This window comes from Sphaerodactylus townsendi, linkage group LG06 (genome assembly GCF_021028975.2).
Source record: "Sphaerodactylus townsendi isolate TG3544 linkage group LG06, MPM_Stown_v2.3, whole genome shotgun sequence".
Taxonomy (NCBI): domain Eukaryota; kingdom Metazoa; phylum Chordata; class Lepidosauria; order Squamata; family Sphaerodactylidae; genus Sphaerodactylus; species Sphaerodactylus townsendi.
In genome coordinates, this window is record NC_059430.1 from 119,755,629 (window position 1) to 119,772,855 (window position 17,227).

The 17,227-nt window shown below is 47.3% G+C and overlaps 1 protein-coding gene and 1 non-coding gene across 3 annotated transcripts in view; both read right to left on the reverse strand.

Annotated features, from left to right (window-relative positions):
* Window positions 1-6,307: 6,307 nt before the first annotated feature.
* The window catches only part of IGLON5 (IgLON family member 5), a 173,370-nt gene continuing 162,450 nt past the window's right edge, over window positions 6,308-17,227 (reverse strand). The window contains exons 7-8 of one of the 2 annotated variants that reach the window (XM_048501060.1): window positions 10,264-10,415; window positions 6,308-8,568 (exon numbers count right to left, since the gene is read on the reverse strand). In XM_048501060.1, the coding sequence (XP_048357017.1) occupies window positions 8,468-8,568; window positions 10,264-10,415 (253 nt within the window). In that variant the 3' untranslated portion in view covers window positions 6,308-8,467. Of the gene's footprint in view, window positions 8,569-10,263; window positions 10,419-17,227 lie in introns of both variants that reach the window. The other variant, XM_048501058.1, reaches the window with a different exon arrangement.
* TRNAA-UGC lies at window positions 10,745-10,818 on the reverse strand. Its single transcript has one exon. It is a non-coding gene; the product is annotated as a tRNA-Ala (tRNA).

Genomic DNA, 17,227 nt, shown 5'->3' on the forward strand with positions numbered 1-17,227 from the left:
ACTGAAAATACCCTTTCTTAAGTTGCTGTCCTTTGCTGAAATCTATGAAGCTGCTGCACACTCGGGTACATGCCCTGGTTGACTGCAAGGCACTCCATGCAAGGCTGCTCTTAAAAACGTTCTGAGACTTTAACGGGTGCAGAGTTCGGCAGTCATTATGTTAATTGGAGTGGGTCATCTGGAGCACTCCTGGCCCATCAAGACTGGCGCCTCGTTTGTTTCTGGGTACAGTACAAGGTGATGGATTTGACCTTCAAAGCCATATATGGTTTGGGACCAGCATTCCTGAAGGACAACCTACTTCCACTATGAACCCTCCTGACTTTTAACGGCAGTCACCTTCAGACTGCAGTTCATCTTTCATCTTCACCTTACTTTGGATGTTGTCAGGGGTCTGCAACCTGCGGCTCTCCAGATGTTCATGGACTACAATTGGCCATGCTGGCAGGTTGCAGACCCCTAATTTAAACAGAGGGGGGGATGGCCAACAATCAGGAGTGATCGTGTCTTCCTGCATGGCAGGAGGTTGGACTCAATGGTCATTGTGGTCCTTTCCAATTCTATGATTCTATGAGTATAGGTCACCCAGCAGGCTTCATGTGGAGCAGCAGGGAAACAAATGCTGTTCACTATCTAAGAGTTTGCTACTTATGTGGAGGAGTGGGGGAACAAAGGCCATTTCTGCATGGCCATGCTGGGGGTTGGGTCGGCATACATGACGCCGACCCAACCCCCCTGGGACCGTTCGCACAAACGGTCCCGGTAACGAGCGGGAAGACGGCGCCGCAAAGCGCCGTCGCTCGATCGACGTATCTTCCCTGCGACCGTCCGGCGTGTCGCCGAGGCCAGGGGCACGCCCCCCTGCCCTGCGCAACCGCTCCGGAGTCGCAGGGCAGGGGGGCGTGTCCCCAGGCCTCAGCGACGCGCCGGACAGTCGCAGGGAAGGTAGGTTGATTGGGCAAAGGGGGGAGGGATGGCACCTTCCAGCCGCTGCCGTGCAAACGGCAGCAGCTGGAAGCTGCTGTTTTCCAACAACCTCGCTCGGGAAGCGAGCTGGGAAAACAACGGCTTTGCGCCGCTGGGGAGGCACGAGGGCGGTGCGGCTGCAAAGCAGCTGCGCCCCCCCCATGCGAACAGCTCCCTGTGGACGGTGTTTTTGCTGTCCCCAGGGCGCTGTATTTGGCCCGTGCGGAAAAGGCCAAACCCTATTCTCCAGATTATAGTCTTCCACTCCTAACTACTACATTATGCAAGCACCTTGGCAATCCTTATGAGGGTAGAAAAATTGGATATTATATTTGCAAAAATATTTGTTTTAAACAGAATGACTCACAGCTGGCCAGGTTCTCTGGGTGGAATTACAGCAACCTCTGGCTCATTCCTTTTTCACTGTCTTTGCAAATTACTAATAACACTCCTGGCTTAATCTATTGAAAAGCTCAAATCTACTTGTGAATTATGTCTAGGTGCCATAATTTAGATGCTGGAAGGAGCGACTGTGGCAACTTAGCAAGGTCAGCAAACTACTGGCAGGAAAGACTGATAATGAAAGTCCTGGAGTAGATGTAGATGATTATTTCCATGATGGAATGAGGTTGACTTCCCCACGGCCTTATCTTTTTGCAACTCTGTAGATGTAATGGAAGAAGGAAGGATCTTGCTACACAGGAGTAACAGTTCATTCATGGCACTTTTAAAATCCCCAACGGCAGCCTCTCCTATTGACGCCTTGGCAATTAACCATGGTGGTGAAATTGACTAGATGGGAAAAGAGCCACAGTGTCGTCAATTTCATTTCTAAAGGACAACCATTTAAACAAAACAAACTTTCGAAAGGGCTGCTTGTGTGCTTAAGTAGTCATGCACCTAACATGTATTTAACAAATGAATGCCCGATCTCTGTGCCTATTTTTTTTTAAAAAAATACAATTATTCCAGGTGTGACTGGGATGGGTATGGGAAAAGATGCCACTCAACACCAGCATTAAGCCAGTGGGTACTCAAGCCAATCACAGCACAATGCACGGACAGACAGACAGACAGCAGTGCTTTGGGCTGAGGTGAACAGAAATCCTTTTGCTCAGCATTTCATGAACCATTGCTGCAGGTGTCTCCAACCTTTTTGACTCCGTGGGAACCTTCCGAATTTTGGCAGAGTATGGTGGGCATAGCCCCAAAATGACTGCCATGAAATGGTTGCTCCCGAAGGCAGAGCAAGCCACAAAATGGCTGCCACAGCTTACTTTGTCACACGACAAAAATCCTTGTGCTGGGGTGACAGCGGATGTCAAAGCAACATCATTTAAAAAAATCTGCCCAGCCAGTCAGAGGCCTTATGGGGAAAAAGCCCCCCTGTCCCGACTCACTTTCTAAAAACACTTGTTGGGCGCCAGGAAAGCTGCCAGAAGGCATTTTGGTACCCATGGACCATGTTGGACTTATGCATTACAGGAATGGACAAAAGTAGGTTGGACGAAACACTGTGTGACATGACACACACACAAAGTATGGGTCTGAAGGCAACCACAGCTAAACGGCAGCACCTCCAGATCTGCGAGAAAGCCTGTACCGAGCCTGGAACTCTGCACCAGAAGCCAAACAAGCCTAGAAGCAGCTCCTGCTTCTGTTAAGTTTGCAATGAAAAAAAAATCAGCTAGAATGCCCATTTGTATTACAAATGCCCGCCACTTTCTCCTTTGCAACTTCTAGTTCAAATGCTTTTGGCAGGCAATCCAGAACCATGAATCTTTGCAATGCCTTCTTGCTGCACAGAATGTGGTTTGAATACTATTAGTCCCTAGCTTTTCCTAGACTCAGTTCTTCCACTGACTGCTGATCTTCAAGCCCGCCTGCTCCAATACCAGTAACCTTGAGAAGGTAAGCTACTTGAAAGGTAAAAGTTTGGAACAGAATCTAGAGGCAGATGGAAGAGGGAACAGCAATGCTTTCATGCTGCTGATAACCATGCCTAGTTCTTTCCAGACCTGGAGGGGTTTTGCAGCTATTGCACAAGCAACATTTTTGACGATAATCAGGGTTCCATACGAAAAGAGGACAAACTCCACGGAGGAAACTGAAATTCTGCACCAAAACACCCATTTCTGCAACCCGGATATTTTGTGCATTTTAAACTCGTTTGTTTTACCATTAATTCTTCTTCCTCTAGTCACGGGGAGTTATTTAGGTCATGGAAGTCCTGTGGAAATCTTTGGCTTTGGAGATTCCAGCAGCATTGCATGCAAACTTTCAAACATCTTGCCCTGACCATAAGGACTAGAAGCTTGCTCTAAACAACAACCACCACAACAAAAAAGCTAAGTTTTTCAGAAAGCTGAATTCAGCACAATTGTAACATACACACACCTGCATAGGGTAGTGGATTCTTCGTACTTAAAATTCCAAACAAGTTCATGTAAATCCTGTGCCAGGAAAAGCTGCAATACATGTGGAAATTGAGCAAATTGCTAGGCATTTGCATATTTTTTGCATAATTTAGACTGGAAACAGAAATTACTTTCAGGAGAGTCAAAAAGTGGGCCAAGACAGACTTTACTTCCAATGGTGTGCTCACGCGTTTTGTCCCATGATTGATTGTTTTGCAAGTTTGGAAGAGTGCAACTGTATATTCCTGCCCCATAGTTATTACCATCCTGATCTGGATCCCCCAGGGTCGTCCAATCTTGGTAGCTAAGCATGGTCAGCCCTGATCATTACTTGGATGGGAGACCACCAAGGAATCAAGGTTCAATGTACTGTCGAAGGCTTTCACGGCCGGAATCACTGGGGCGTTGTGTGGTTTCCGGGCTGCATGGCCAAGTTCTAGTAGCATTTTCTCCTGATGTTTCTCCTGCATCTGTGGCTGGCATCTTCAGAGGATCTTCACAGATCTTCTGAAGATGCCAGCCACAGATGCAGGTAAAACGTCAGGAGAAAATGCTACTGGAACATGGCCGTACAGCCGGAAACCACACACAACCCGGAAATCCAGGTTCACTTACACAGAGGGAAGCAACGCCAAACTACCACTGAAGTATCTTGCTTTGAAAATACTACGGGGTCATTGGAAGTCAGCTGAGACTTGCCGGCAAAATATATGAAACAGCAATCCTTCACAGTCTTCTTGCTTTCTCACAGTGCTATCCTAAGGAGAGCTACACCCTTCTAAGTCCATGAATGGGATCAGGCTTAGAAGAATGCAAGTTTGCTTAGGATGGCACTATCAGTAATGTGTATACATGGGTCTGCAACCTGCGGCTCTCCAGATGTTCATGGACTACAATTCCCATCAGCCTCTGCCAGCATGGCCAATTGGGCAAAACGATTTCCTCAGTTCTTTTCTTTCATTCGGTCTGATTATCCATCTGTGCTGCGTTCCACAGCTCCTTAATTCTGTTTATAGCTGGGAGAATTTCTAAAATCAATTCTGGAATTGGAGCATGTGCAGTGTGCCACAGCTTTCGACGGCTTCAGTTCATTTGTGCGTTGGGGATACACGGGCAGCCTGCGATCATCACATAGCAGGATTCTTTTTGTGCAGTGTTTCACTGATGTGCAGGTATGCCGACTCCAAATAACAGAGAGAGGGAAAAAATCTCGACATAACCCTGCAGATAAACACCTCAAGGTAGCTCTCGTCTCGGGAAAGGGCTTTTAACATTTGTTGTGGATATGCTGGTAATCCAGAGAAGAAAAATGATGCAAATAGCAGCACTCTGCACTGTACCAAATTTGGAAATTAAAAGAAGCAGCAGAATCTATGGAATAATCTTCATCACCAGTTCTACTATGAAAATCACAACAGAACTCAAAAATCTGGGGAGGAATTTGGAAAAGGACCGTTTCAGAAGCAGTCTCATTCATGATATAGCAGCAGAACCTAATTTTCAAGCCACAGTTTTATCAAGTCAGAGTTTTTCTAGTCTCTTTAGTTAAGACAACACATTTGAAATTAGGGTTGCCAACTTCAGAATGGAAAATTCCTGGAGATTTGGAGACGGTTCCCGGGGAACAGGAGGAAGCTCAGTGGGATGTGATGCCACTGTCGGACTTCAACTTTTCCTGGACACAAAGGGAAGTCTTAGAGTATACCACAAAGTCCACCTTCCAAAGCTGCTATTTCCTCCAGGGCAACCAATCTCTGTTGTCCAGAGATAAATGGTAGTGTTGTGAAAACCCCAAGCTTTACCCAGAGATTGGCAACTTTAACTGGAAGACCCTCATACTTGTGGGGCTTCCTCCCGTTATGTCCCCCCAAGATTTTAATTCCCAAAATCTGGCTGAAGAGAAGTCCAATTATTCTCAGTCAATGCCAGGGCCTTTTCAGCTGTAGCCCCAGCTGAGGAAACTCTTTATCTGAGCACCAGGTTCTGCATGACAAGGATGTTATTCCAGGCACGTGATTGAGGACTTTTAGCTCTTCTATTACAACCAGTGGTGGGATTCAGCCGGTTCGCACCACTTCGGCAGAACCGGTTGTTAAAACAGTGCTTGTAAACAACCAGTTGTTAAATTATTTGAATCCCACCACCGGAACCGGTTGTTAAATTATTTGAATCCCACCACTGATTACAACCAACCACCAATCACCTGTAAGCCCCTCCTTCTTCTATATGTTCTCTTCGGTCCCCCTCCTCAGTTGGTTGGGGAGGGTTTGTTATCCCCAGGAGCAGGGTGCTATCATTCGCATTTTATGGATTTTAGTCTATTATAACTGTTTCTGTTTTTCAATGTATTTGATTTGTTGTTACCCACTTCCAGCCCCATTGTACTTGGGGCGGTGGGGGGGGGGGAGGAGTGGGATATAAATCTGAAATATAAAGAAATAAATATAAAGAGTAGTTGTTCCACATATCAGAGGGAGAACCGTTTTGTATATAGGGAACTGTTGAATGCATGCCACTAATGATGTAAAGGCCTTGGGAGCGATTTACAGTGCAGTTGGAATCAGAATTATGCCCCTTTAAACTAGTCTGGCTTCAATGGATTTAGCAGAGCACCGCTCTGTTTTGGATTGCACTTTATGTGTTCGGAATTTCATGCTATCAGTCCAAACACTTTCCCCTTACCCACTGGTTGTGCAATATGCAGTTCCACTCTCAAATGACACAAAAACCTGCATAACCTGTTCACCAAAAGCAAAACCACCGTGAGCACACACATAGGCTCATTCCGCACACGCAGAATAATGCACTTTCAAACTGCTTTCAGTGCTCTTTGAAGCTGTGCGGAATAGCAAAATCCACTTGCAAACAGTTGTGAAAGTGGTTTGAAAACGCATTATTTTGCGTGTGCGGAAGGGGCCATAGCAACACTGGAAATAAAACCCAAGTCATCGTCTTCCTCCAGCTTTATTATCCTAGCTGTGGAGAAGAGCAAGATATTTGGCAGGGAACGGAAAACCCTACTGTAAACACAGAAAGTCTTCTTGGACCAGAGATATCATCAGAGATCAGCCACTCGTTTTAAAACTCTCTTGGCAGTGGCAGGGGCTGGCAATATTTTCTTTCGAATGGAAGCTCAGAATGCTAAAACTTGCCCCCACCATCAAATTCTGGGCTCCTGGGTGGGGCAGGGGGTACAATCGCAGAAGCGCAGAACACAGCAAACCCTGGTTATCACGCTATCCGACCGAGAAGTCAGATTACGACCAGCTATATCTTTTCAAAAGGCCTGAACGGCCATTTTTTGCTTCTCTGACCCAAGAAGCCCTTTGGGGCAACCTGAAATCTGTCTGGCACCTAACAAGAGCTAACCTAAATTATGATTGCATAAAACCACCTGCACTCCATTGTAAACAGACCCCAGATTGGGCTTCCACCTTTATGCACTGAAAGGTCTTTTTCAACCCTTTCCCTCCAACTTAATTATTTTTAAAATGTTAATACTGAAAGTCCAGCCCAAAGAAGAGTTCTGGAGGATTTGAAAGCTTTAGATCAGTACTTCACGAAACGTTGGTTGATCCCAATCCAAAGGATCACCCTCCTTATCGGGTTTGGATTTTGAAGTCAGGGGTTTCTAAGGTGCAATGAAGAACAATAACTTTAGAATATTACTTTGTGTACAAAAAAAGCGAAGAAGAAGAAGAAGAAGAAGAGAGAGAGAGAGACAGACGCGTAAACAAGGAAAATTTCAAGTGTGCAATCCTTTCCTTCAACAAATATAAAGAGAGCAGTTATAAATGGGGGGACAATGGAAATTCTCACCACTAGGGAAATCACTGGGAAAGGGGTTTTTGTGAAAGTGCAAACGAATGTCATTGATTTAAGGAGCTGGCGGATGTCCCATGTAATGATTTTTTGAGAGGAAAAATGTAATCCCGACCAATAAAGAACAGCCGGAGTATAAAGCAAGAACAATTCCCCAGCTAGCTCAAAATAAGACGGCGCCGTTGTGAGCAGGGATGCCGGGTTGCAACTCGGAGACTCCCCCGGCACTTTTACACTCAACGCTGCTTGATACAACAAACAGTGTGATGGGTTCTCCCCGTCTTCCTCGCTTCGGCCTATATATAGACATCAAAAAGTTACCTGGTGACCTTCTTATCCCTCATGTTTTAAGGAGTAGGTACGCCATGCCTTAAAAACTGAGCAAACTCAATTCATTGACACGCCAGTTCTTCCGAGGACTCCGAAGTGGTGTTGCGTTGACGGGCCACGGGTTCAAGTCTCAGAGCCGGCCTTCAGGGCAGTCCTTGCGGCGTAAGCGTAAATCAAGCCAGGCTTTCTCATACTGCCAATTTTTTTTTAATAAAAAGAGATGCATTCGGTGACTTGGCCGCATGGCTGGGCCGACTGCTTTTCCGATCTCACTTCCGCGTTTCCCAGTCCAAGCCGTGTGTCGAATCTGATGGCGCAAATCCATTCGAAGGACCTGGGGAAATAATTCCATTTGCACAGGAGGTTCCTAGCCCAGCCCAAAATAAGTGAAAAGGTAAGCCCACAAAAGTGGATGGACTGCTGAGATTCTCACCCTGGACAACAGCGGATGAAAAATTGGGAGAAAAAACAAACATAGGAGCCCCGGACACCCCCCCCCCCAAAAACCAAACCCTTTTAAGGAACTGGCATTCCAGGATGGTACATTAGGTTCTCAAAAGGTCCAGTTGACTCAAGGAAGAGAGTGACGGTTTGTTAAGTCGCAGAGGTGGGGGGAAGGGGGGAATGTTGCTTGCAGTTAACCCTTTAGAGCCCTCTGTCTTTGTGTTAAATAACAAGTTCGACTGGAAGTGTCTGAGATGGAGGGTGAAGATCGATGGCTGTAGAAACAAATGCATATTTGTTGTTGTGTGTGTGTGTGTGTGTTTTGTTTTCTTCTATCCCTCACAGTGATGGGGTTCTTGATAAATTTCATTTCTCTTGCTTCATCTTTCCCAGAAAGTAGAGATGCATCTTTCTCTCACTCTCTCTTTCGGTTCCTTTCCCTTTCGTTCGTTCCCTTCCTTTGTTCTGCTTCCTTTCCCTGGCCGGCCCTAAATTTTAAATAACAGAGTCACAAACACACAGGACAGCAGGCCCAAGAAGAGGGGGGATGCCTGTCCAGTGACAGCCATGTTTTCCAGGGATCCTGGTCCTGTAGGAAGAAGGAAAAACAGTCATTACGATGAGACACAAACATTAGAGAATGACATTTTAGGCTGCAGGAAGATTTCAATGTTTGTTGAGCAAAGAGATAAGATATACAGCCCTGTAACAAGGGTCGTTTCCCCACTTACCTGCTGCTGCGTGCTACTCTCCCCAAATAGCGCAGGGTCCCCCGGCACTCCCCACTACAGGGGCGGCGACAACGCAGCCGCCCCGCCGCTGCCGCTGCCGCGCCCCCTCAGCGTGGGTCATTCCTGGCGCACCTCAAAAGGGCGCCTTTTGATGACCCCGCGCAGAGTTCGGGGACGCCCGGTAGTGCGCCAGAAATGACACACGCTGGGAGTAGTGCGCAGCAAACTTTGGTCGAGGTAAGTGGGGAAACGACCAAGAACACAGCTCCAGAATTGATTCGCATTCCCCCCTCTTATTAGACCTTCTGCATTTCTCTACCAACCCAGACTGAGGGGAAATGGACTAGTAAAGCTCCCACAACATCCTATATTATTCATGGAGTAGGTCTGTCACGAGCCATGGCGACTAAAAAGAACCTCCATGTTCCAAGGCAGTTAGCCTCTGAACACCAGTGCCAGGAAACAACATCAGTGGAAGGTCTTTGTGCCCTGTTGCTGGACTTCCAGGGGAACTGGCTGACTGCTGTGTGAAACAGGATGTCCGACTAGATGGATCCAGCAAAGCTTAGGTCCTTATGCTTTGATGCTGGCCCCAATCCTAGACTATTCTCCCCTTTCCCCTTCATTCCTACAAATGTCCACCCTCAATATCACTGCAGTGGCGTAGTGGCTAAGAGCAGGTGCATTCTAATCTGGAGGAACCGGGTTTGATTCCCTGCTCTGCCGCCTGAGCTGTGGAGGCTTATCTGGGGAATTCAGATTAGCCTGTGCACTCCCGCACACGCCAGCTGGGTGACCTTGGGCTAGTCACAGCTTCTCGGAGCTCTCTCAGCCCCACCTACCTCACAGGGTGTTTGTTGTGAGGGGGGAAGGGCAAGGAGATTGTCAGCCCCTTTGAGTCTCCTACAGGAGAGAAAGGGGGGATATAAATCCAAACTCTTCTTCTCTTCTTCTTCATTCCAACCTGATGAATTTACACCACAGCAAATACGGGTTGCTCCACATAAGAATATAAGAAGAGCTTTCCTAGAGCAAATGAGTGGTTCACCCAGTCTGGCAATCCTGCCTCATTAAGTGGGCAACTAGTTGTCCTAGAAGGTCAACAAGCAGGCGTTCTAGCACAGCTATACAGAGGCTTGCCCTGCCTGTGAATAGGGAAGATTCCTTTGGTCACCATGGCTAGTTGCCATAGAGAGACCTATCCTCCACATAACTATGCAATCACTGTTTAAAGACATTGCCATGTCTACTTGAATCCCACCATTTAATTACTTGCTCCCTTTCCACAATCCTACAGAGAGGTTGGGAGCCCCAGGATGGGGGACACCCCGAACCTGGATTCCTTGGCCTGAAGTTGGGCTCCCCCCTCCCCCCTCGCTGGTATCCCCACACATCCACTCTGAGAAACCATGCTCTGAGATTGCTCTTAGCTGTACTAGATTTAACCCTAGCTAGGCCTTTCCAAATCCCTAAGAGCTTCCATCTGAAAACCTGGTTTGGTGAGAAAACCAGGTAAAGTTTAAGAGGACTGCAGAGGTGCACGGGACACTCACTGATGAGCCGTAAGGTGACATTGAACGAGCCCAGTGTGTTGGAAGCCAGGCAAGTGTAGTTGCCATAGTGCCGCACAGTAACGTTGGTGAAGAGCAGCATGGAGCGAGTTCGCTCGTTCTGGATCTGCAGTCCATCCACGCCGCCGATGACTCTGCTAGGAAGAGAGCAGGGAGGGAGACCGCGGGAAGGGACATCGTTAAAGCACCGCACCCTATGATAGTGCTCGTTACAAATGGTGGGAGGAGCTGGTCTGATCTCACTTCCTGCCTGCAACTGGCATTCCAGGCAGGGATGCTGCAAGGTATCATGTCATACATGTCATCCCCACCCCAAGGAAGGTATTCCTATCCCCAGCTGGGCCTGTACCACAGCTGGCTAAATCCAACCAAGGTCACCAATGGCCAACTCATATCTCATGCTGTTGATGGCTGGGAGGGTGATGCCTCAGTCTGAGGTCTTCGTCATCTAGATCCTTTTAACTGGAGATGCCAGGGATTGAACCTGGGACCTTCTGCATGCAAAGCAGAGACTCTACCACTGAGCCACAGCCCTCCCCTTACAGCACAGGTGTCAAACTCGCAGCCCTCCAGATGTTATGGACTACAGTTCCCATCATCCCCTGCCAGCATCATGCTGGCGCGAGTTTGACACCTATGCTTTAAAACGTCTTGCCAAAGTGTGACTTTATTTTTTTTGCAAACTAGTGAAACTCTCATCCCTCCCCTTAAGCAAGTGTTCATTTTATGGGAACCATCCAGCAAAAGTTAATCATGACCGTACCCCATTAAAATCACTGGAGCTTCAGGGAGCCTCTACTGGGCCCCGTTCATTAACTCCAGGATTCACTTTGGCTGGTTTATACCTTTTGTGCCAAGTTTTATGAGGGTGTTGCCCTTTTATGAAATGCCAGTTTTCAGTCTGGCTTTTAGAGTGCCTTATCAGTACATTTTGATATGATCTGGATTTTGTTAGTGGCTGCGTCTTCCTGCAGAGAGAAAGGCTGGAAAAAAATAAATGAATAGAAACAAAGCAGAATACGCAGGGTTTCAAACTCTGGGCCAGGAAATTCGTGGAGATTTGGGAATAGAGCCGGGGAGGGAGCGTAGCAGGGATGTGATGTCATAGAATCCACTGTCCAAAGCTTCCATTTCCTCTAAGATTAGATCAGTTGTATTTCCAAGGGATCTCTGGGACCCTTCCCCTTCCCTTCCTTACATGCCACCCCTCATTCCCTCCCCTTCCCTTGCATGCCATCCCTCCCTCCCCTCTCCCTCAGCTAGGAGGAGGGGCCAGGGCCAGATGCCGGGCCCCTCCCCTTTCCTCCCCTTCCCTCCCTTGCATGCCACCCTTCACTCCCTCCCCATTCCTTGCATGCCACCCCTTCCTCCCCTCTCTCTCCCTCCACTGCGCTTGTGGCCCCACGGCCAGGGGTCAGGTTGCTGTGAGCATGCTATGCCCACCTTCCAGTTAAACTTGGAGCATTCTCCAAATGAATTCCTGTTCAACCACCTTTCTGCTCTCCTTCTATATTAACTTTTTTTATTTATTCATTTTTAAAAAGATTTTTAGGTCGCTCATCCCCAAAAGGGCTCAGGGCGGCGTACAATCAATAAAACCATAATACAAGCAACAGTAAACCGCTTAAAAACCACTACAACCATAAAACACCAACAGAATCAATAAATAATAAAACCCAAGTTCCCAGGAGTAACCTCATATGGAAGAATGGTTCATTACTTCTATAATTTAGATAATCCTTTAAACCATAGAGCCTTTTGTTGGCTCAATTCATTGTTCTTCCTTCAAGGTACTGACCAGAAGATACCGGAGGATTCCATAGCAAGAGAGAACATGTATATGTCCTCTAAGATCTCTGGATACAATCTACCATATCATTTTGGATTGCCAGTTACATGCAATTCCACATTAAAATTTCCTCCTTCTATTACTTTGTTCTAAAAAGCTCACAAACAAAGATAGCATCATTCAATGTTAGTTAAACAAACTTTCTCCTGAGATTACTGCCACGGCTGCGAAGTTCTTTGCAGAAGTTGTTGAAGTCAGAAGTTGACTACTGTACATTTTATTTTGATTATGCTTATTGACTATCATTTAAATGTCAATAAAGGATGATGAAGAAGAATTCAGGAAGTGCGATGCTTGCTTTTCACTTTACAATTTGCCTCCTTTTTTTAAACAAGTCACGGAGATGCTCGTGCTCCTTTCGGCATTGATTAAATCATACTGCAAAAAAGGGGATCCTGACGCAACAGCGTATGTGCGTGTTGGTAGCATAGGAAGAAAAAGAAAAGATCCGCACTGGAATAAATTTGCACCTGTCTGAACAATGCGGAGAAATCCAAGGCATGAACACAGAGCAGCACTCATGCTGCTCAGGGGTTTTTGAAGCCGAAGATTCAGGCCGAACATTAAAAAGGGGAGAATTTAGAAAAACAGGTCTAGAAGCCAGCCGATCTCAGTGGTGGATGGGGAAAGCTGACTCTGCTGATGCAGTGAAAGGGGTTCTTGCCAGTTTCCGCACATCCCCCGTGCCACCTTCCTGCAGCCCCAGTGGTTGTTTGTCTCTGCTCAATCCTGTCAGACAGGCGATCCATCTTCCGTTGGCCCACAATCCCCACAGCAGCAGTGGACCCAGAATCCCATCTAACCTGCCTGCCTCTTATAAAGTGTGCGAGTGTCTGCAGCTCTGGAGAGAGAGAGAGGCTGCTTCATCATTATTAAACATGACAACCATGGCAGAATTCCCCATGTCTGTACCCCTCTCTTAGTTGGGCCACTGGACGCATCCCAACCTATCTCCCCTCTCTTTCCCCTTTTGTCTTTCATGGGCTCATCTAGCCTGCTTTGGGTTCAATTAAACCAGGCCCACCAACTGACAGTGGCGGAGCTACAAGGGGATGGGTGTGTGTGCCGTGCACTGGGTGCACGCCTGGGGGCGTGCAGAAAATCACCCCAAGCCCTTCAAAATTTTCCGCCCCCCACGGCGCCCCCTTCCCCCCTTCCCCCCTTCCCCCCTTCCCACACTTACCTTAGTTCCTTTCCTTTTCCTAGAACTTTTTCAAACTGAAAAAAAGGCCTGTTCACAGTACAGGCTAAAAATGGTCTGAGGAACTACAGTTCCCCGGAGACCTTGGGGACTGCGGGGATACTCCTGGGAAATATAGTTCCCTTATCAGGCCATTTTAAGCCTGAACTTTGCGTAATAGGCTGTTTTTCAGCCTCTGAAAAAGTTTCAGGAAAAGGAAAGGAACTGGCGTAAGTGTGAGAAGGGGAAGGGGGCTAAGGGGCGTACCCGTAAGCGAAGGCGGTGGCGGAGAATTTTTGGTTGGCTAAAAAAATTGCACCAGGCACAATTTGGCCCAGCTACGCCGCTGCCAACTGATGACCTGGTCCATTGGCACAGTAGTAGCATGACTTGGTTTGCAATCCCAGGCAGCAGCTAAAACAGGTCATTCACTGAACCCTCTCGTGGGCTGCTGCCGTGCATGACTGCTGGGCCATGTCCAGGCAAGGTCAACAACTACCTGCACAGGTGCATTCTCTCTTGCAAGCCATACCTTGCGAAACAGCCTTTCGGATGAGGTCAGGAAGGCTGCCACGCTTTTGGCATTACACGGACTGTGCAAAACTGAATTGTTCAGGGGGGCATTTCAATAAAGGCAACGGGGCTATATAAGGAATCGTTCTGGAATGTGCTTTTATAAAGGGGACGGGGCTGCAGACTAAACCATATAATCTGTTTGCTTTATGTGTTATCTTTCGGTCACGGCACTATTTGCTACTGATGTCACACCAGTTTCCTGCATTGTATCTAAATTCGCTACCCTGTCCACTATTATACGCTTATTTCAGTTCTTGTAATCCTGATCCAAAGTACATCGCTTATTAGAAGTCTCGGGCCAGCATTGGTGGTATTTCTTTGATTTTCACACTTCGCGTAAGATAGATAGCCTGTTGCCCGTTGATTAATCATCAGATCTCAAAGGAGTGGCTGGCCGCCCTTAGTTAGCACTTAGATGGGAGAGAAAGAAAGAAAAAGGTTGCAATTCGGAGGCAGGCAATGGCAAACCACCTCTGCTTGTCTCTTGACTTGAACATCTTAGGTGATCACCACAGTAAGCTATGACTTAATGACACTCTCTACCACCTCCAGTCCTCCTTGAGTCTCAGTGAAAAACATGGACTGTCAATCAATCAATCAATCAATCAATCAATCAATCAATCAATCAATCAATCAATCAATCAATCAATCAATCAATCAATCAATCAATCAATCAATCAATCAATCAATCAATGTTGGGCAGACCATGCATTGCTTGGGCCAGGAGTGAGCTGGTGAAACTTAACAATGTATCCTGTGTTTACCAAATTATATTTGTATGTCCCTTTTCAAAAGACGCTCCCGACAGCAGGATCTGATAGTTGGAAATGTTAGAAATGGAGCAGCAGTGGCGCAGCGGTTAAGAGCAGGTGCGTTCTAATCTGGAGGAACTGGGCTTGATTCCCCGCCCTGCCGCCTGAGCTGTGAAGGCTTATCTGGGGAATTCAGATTAACCTGTGCACTCCAACACATGCCAGCTGGGTGACCCTGGGCTCGTCACAGATTTTTGGAGCTCTCTCAGTCCCACCCAGCTCACAGGGTGTTTGTTGTGAGAGGGGGAGGGAAATGAGTTTGTAAGCCCCTTTGAGTCTCCTTACAGGAGAGAAAGGGGGGATATAAATCCAAACTCTTCTTTTTCTTGATGGATTTGCCCTGCTTTCTTGCCATGGATGGCTGTAGCTAGCACTGATCTGGCAATGGTATTGAAACGAAAGCAAATCCACCCTGGAAGCCAGAGAATACACCAATCGATCACGGATGGTCACAGTTGCTCTTGGTTCTTCCTGCAGCCAGATGGCTCAATAGGGCTTGGTAGGGGCATGTAGAGAAACAAGGATTTTCCCAGAAGGGGGCTGGTGGAACAGCCCTCTTTCTCCCTTTCCATGTTTACTTATTTATTTATTTATATCCCACTTTTGTCCCTAGTGGGAAGCCAAAGTGGTTTACAACATCATTCACCTCTCCTTCATTTTATCTTCACAACAACGCTGTGAGATAGCTCAGGCTGAGTGTGCGTGACTGGCCCAAGGTTACTCAACAAGCGTCCACAGCAGAGTAAGGGTTTGAACCTGGATCTCCCAGATCCCAGTCTGACACTCTAACCACTACACATCACTGTCTCCTTTCCTTCATTAAAGTCAGCAGTGGTTTGGATTCAGCAATTTAGTCCTTTTTAGACTGTCTTCTGAGCCAAATATAGCTGACAAGATTTTACACCCATCAATCATCCTCGAATTACAGCTCCACCCAGAACTCTGAAGGATAGCAAATTACTTGCCATTTTCCGCCCTTTTCCGGGACATGCATAATAAACAGCTGTTCAACAGGTACAGCTTGCCCAAGAGTGGGGATGCAGCAGTGCTCATTTCTGGCTGCTATGGCCTTTTACAGGCATACCACCCATTACAATGTGGTAGCTGTTCACGACAAGAGATGAGTCAGGATTGGATCCAAGTATCTTCCAATATTTGCTGCTTTTTCTTATAATGTTTCAAGTTGCAGTTGCAAAAAGAAGAGATATCCAATTTCTCACCTGCAGAATGATCTGGCTTACTCTGCCCCTCCCACTTCCATTAGTGCTCCCTCCCATCAGCTCTTGCTAAACCTCAGTAGCTGATTTCCCAGAAAGCATAGCTGGAAGATCTTCATCTGAGGTCAATCCTGCACGGTCCAAATATCCCAGGTTGAGCAAGGGAAATATCCTGGTTCGGCCAAGAAGTTTGCATTGTTCCCAGTCATAAAGCGGGTTTGTCCTGCAATATTTCCATTATCCCGAGTTTTTCAGAAACCTTTAAAATCACGATCTTTTCCAAAAATCCTGCGTTGAGTCTGCTTCCATGCAAACACCACGGGAGTAAAACCGGTTTATTTTTCCTGCCCCACCCTGATCTCCCCACCTGATGTCATGTCAGTTTCATCTCCTGAGCCACTGACTGGCATAGCAGCCCCCCTCCTTCCCAAAAAGTTCCCCCAAGCACGTTTTCTGCTCATGGTACAAACTGAGTGCTATTTCGCCTGGCTTAATCAGGAGTGAAGTCCCAAAAATGTTCCCATTTTCTGTGCATGTACTGATTGCTCGGAACAAGTAGCTGGGGAGATGCACACCTTGGGCCAAATGTTACTGGCCATATCACGGGAAGGGGGGGCAGTGTCTTAGGTTCTGCAAAATAAGATAATGTGAGTGGGAATGTGATGTGATGCTGTGCCCCGGTGGAAGGACAAATCCACTGGCAGGTGGCTGCTGCAGCCCCCCTTGGGAGTGGGACACTATGCTGAATGCTGCGCTGTACCCCCGCTGCCACTGACATAGCGGTGGTAGTCCAGGGACATGGCCGGGGAGGAGCGGATGTTGGTTGGCTTCCTCCCAGCCATTGCCCCCGTTGTGCCAGTGGCCAGGGCTTTGGACTTAACACGACTGAAAAGGTGGCGTAAATCCATTGAGCTCAATGGGGACTTCCCAACAGCAGGAGGCGTGTTTGCATTTTAAGCCTCCCCATGCCGCCAGGAAGCCTCCTTGGGAGTGGTGGGCAGGTGCAGCTGTGGTGCAGTGGCCAGGTGGCCAGCCCATTGGATGGGACTGTGAGCCATTTTCCGGGTTTCTCTCCTTTTAGCAGTTTCATAGAATCATAGAATCATGGAGTCAGAAGAAACCACAAGGGACATCAAGTCCAACCCCCTGCCATGCAGGAAGATACAATCAAAGCATTCCCGACATATGCTGATCCAGCCTTTGTTTAAAAACCTCCAAAGAAGGAAACTCCACCACGCTCCAAGGCAGTGAACTCCACTGTCGAACAGCCCTGACAATCAGGAAGTTCTCCCTAATGTTTAGGTGGAATCTC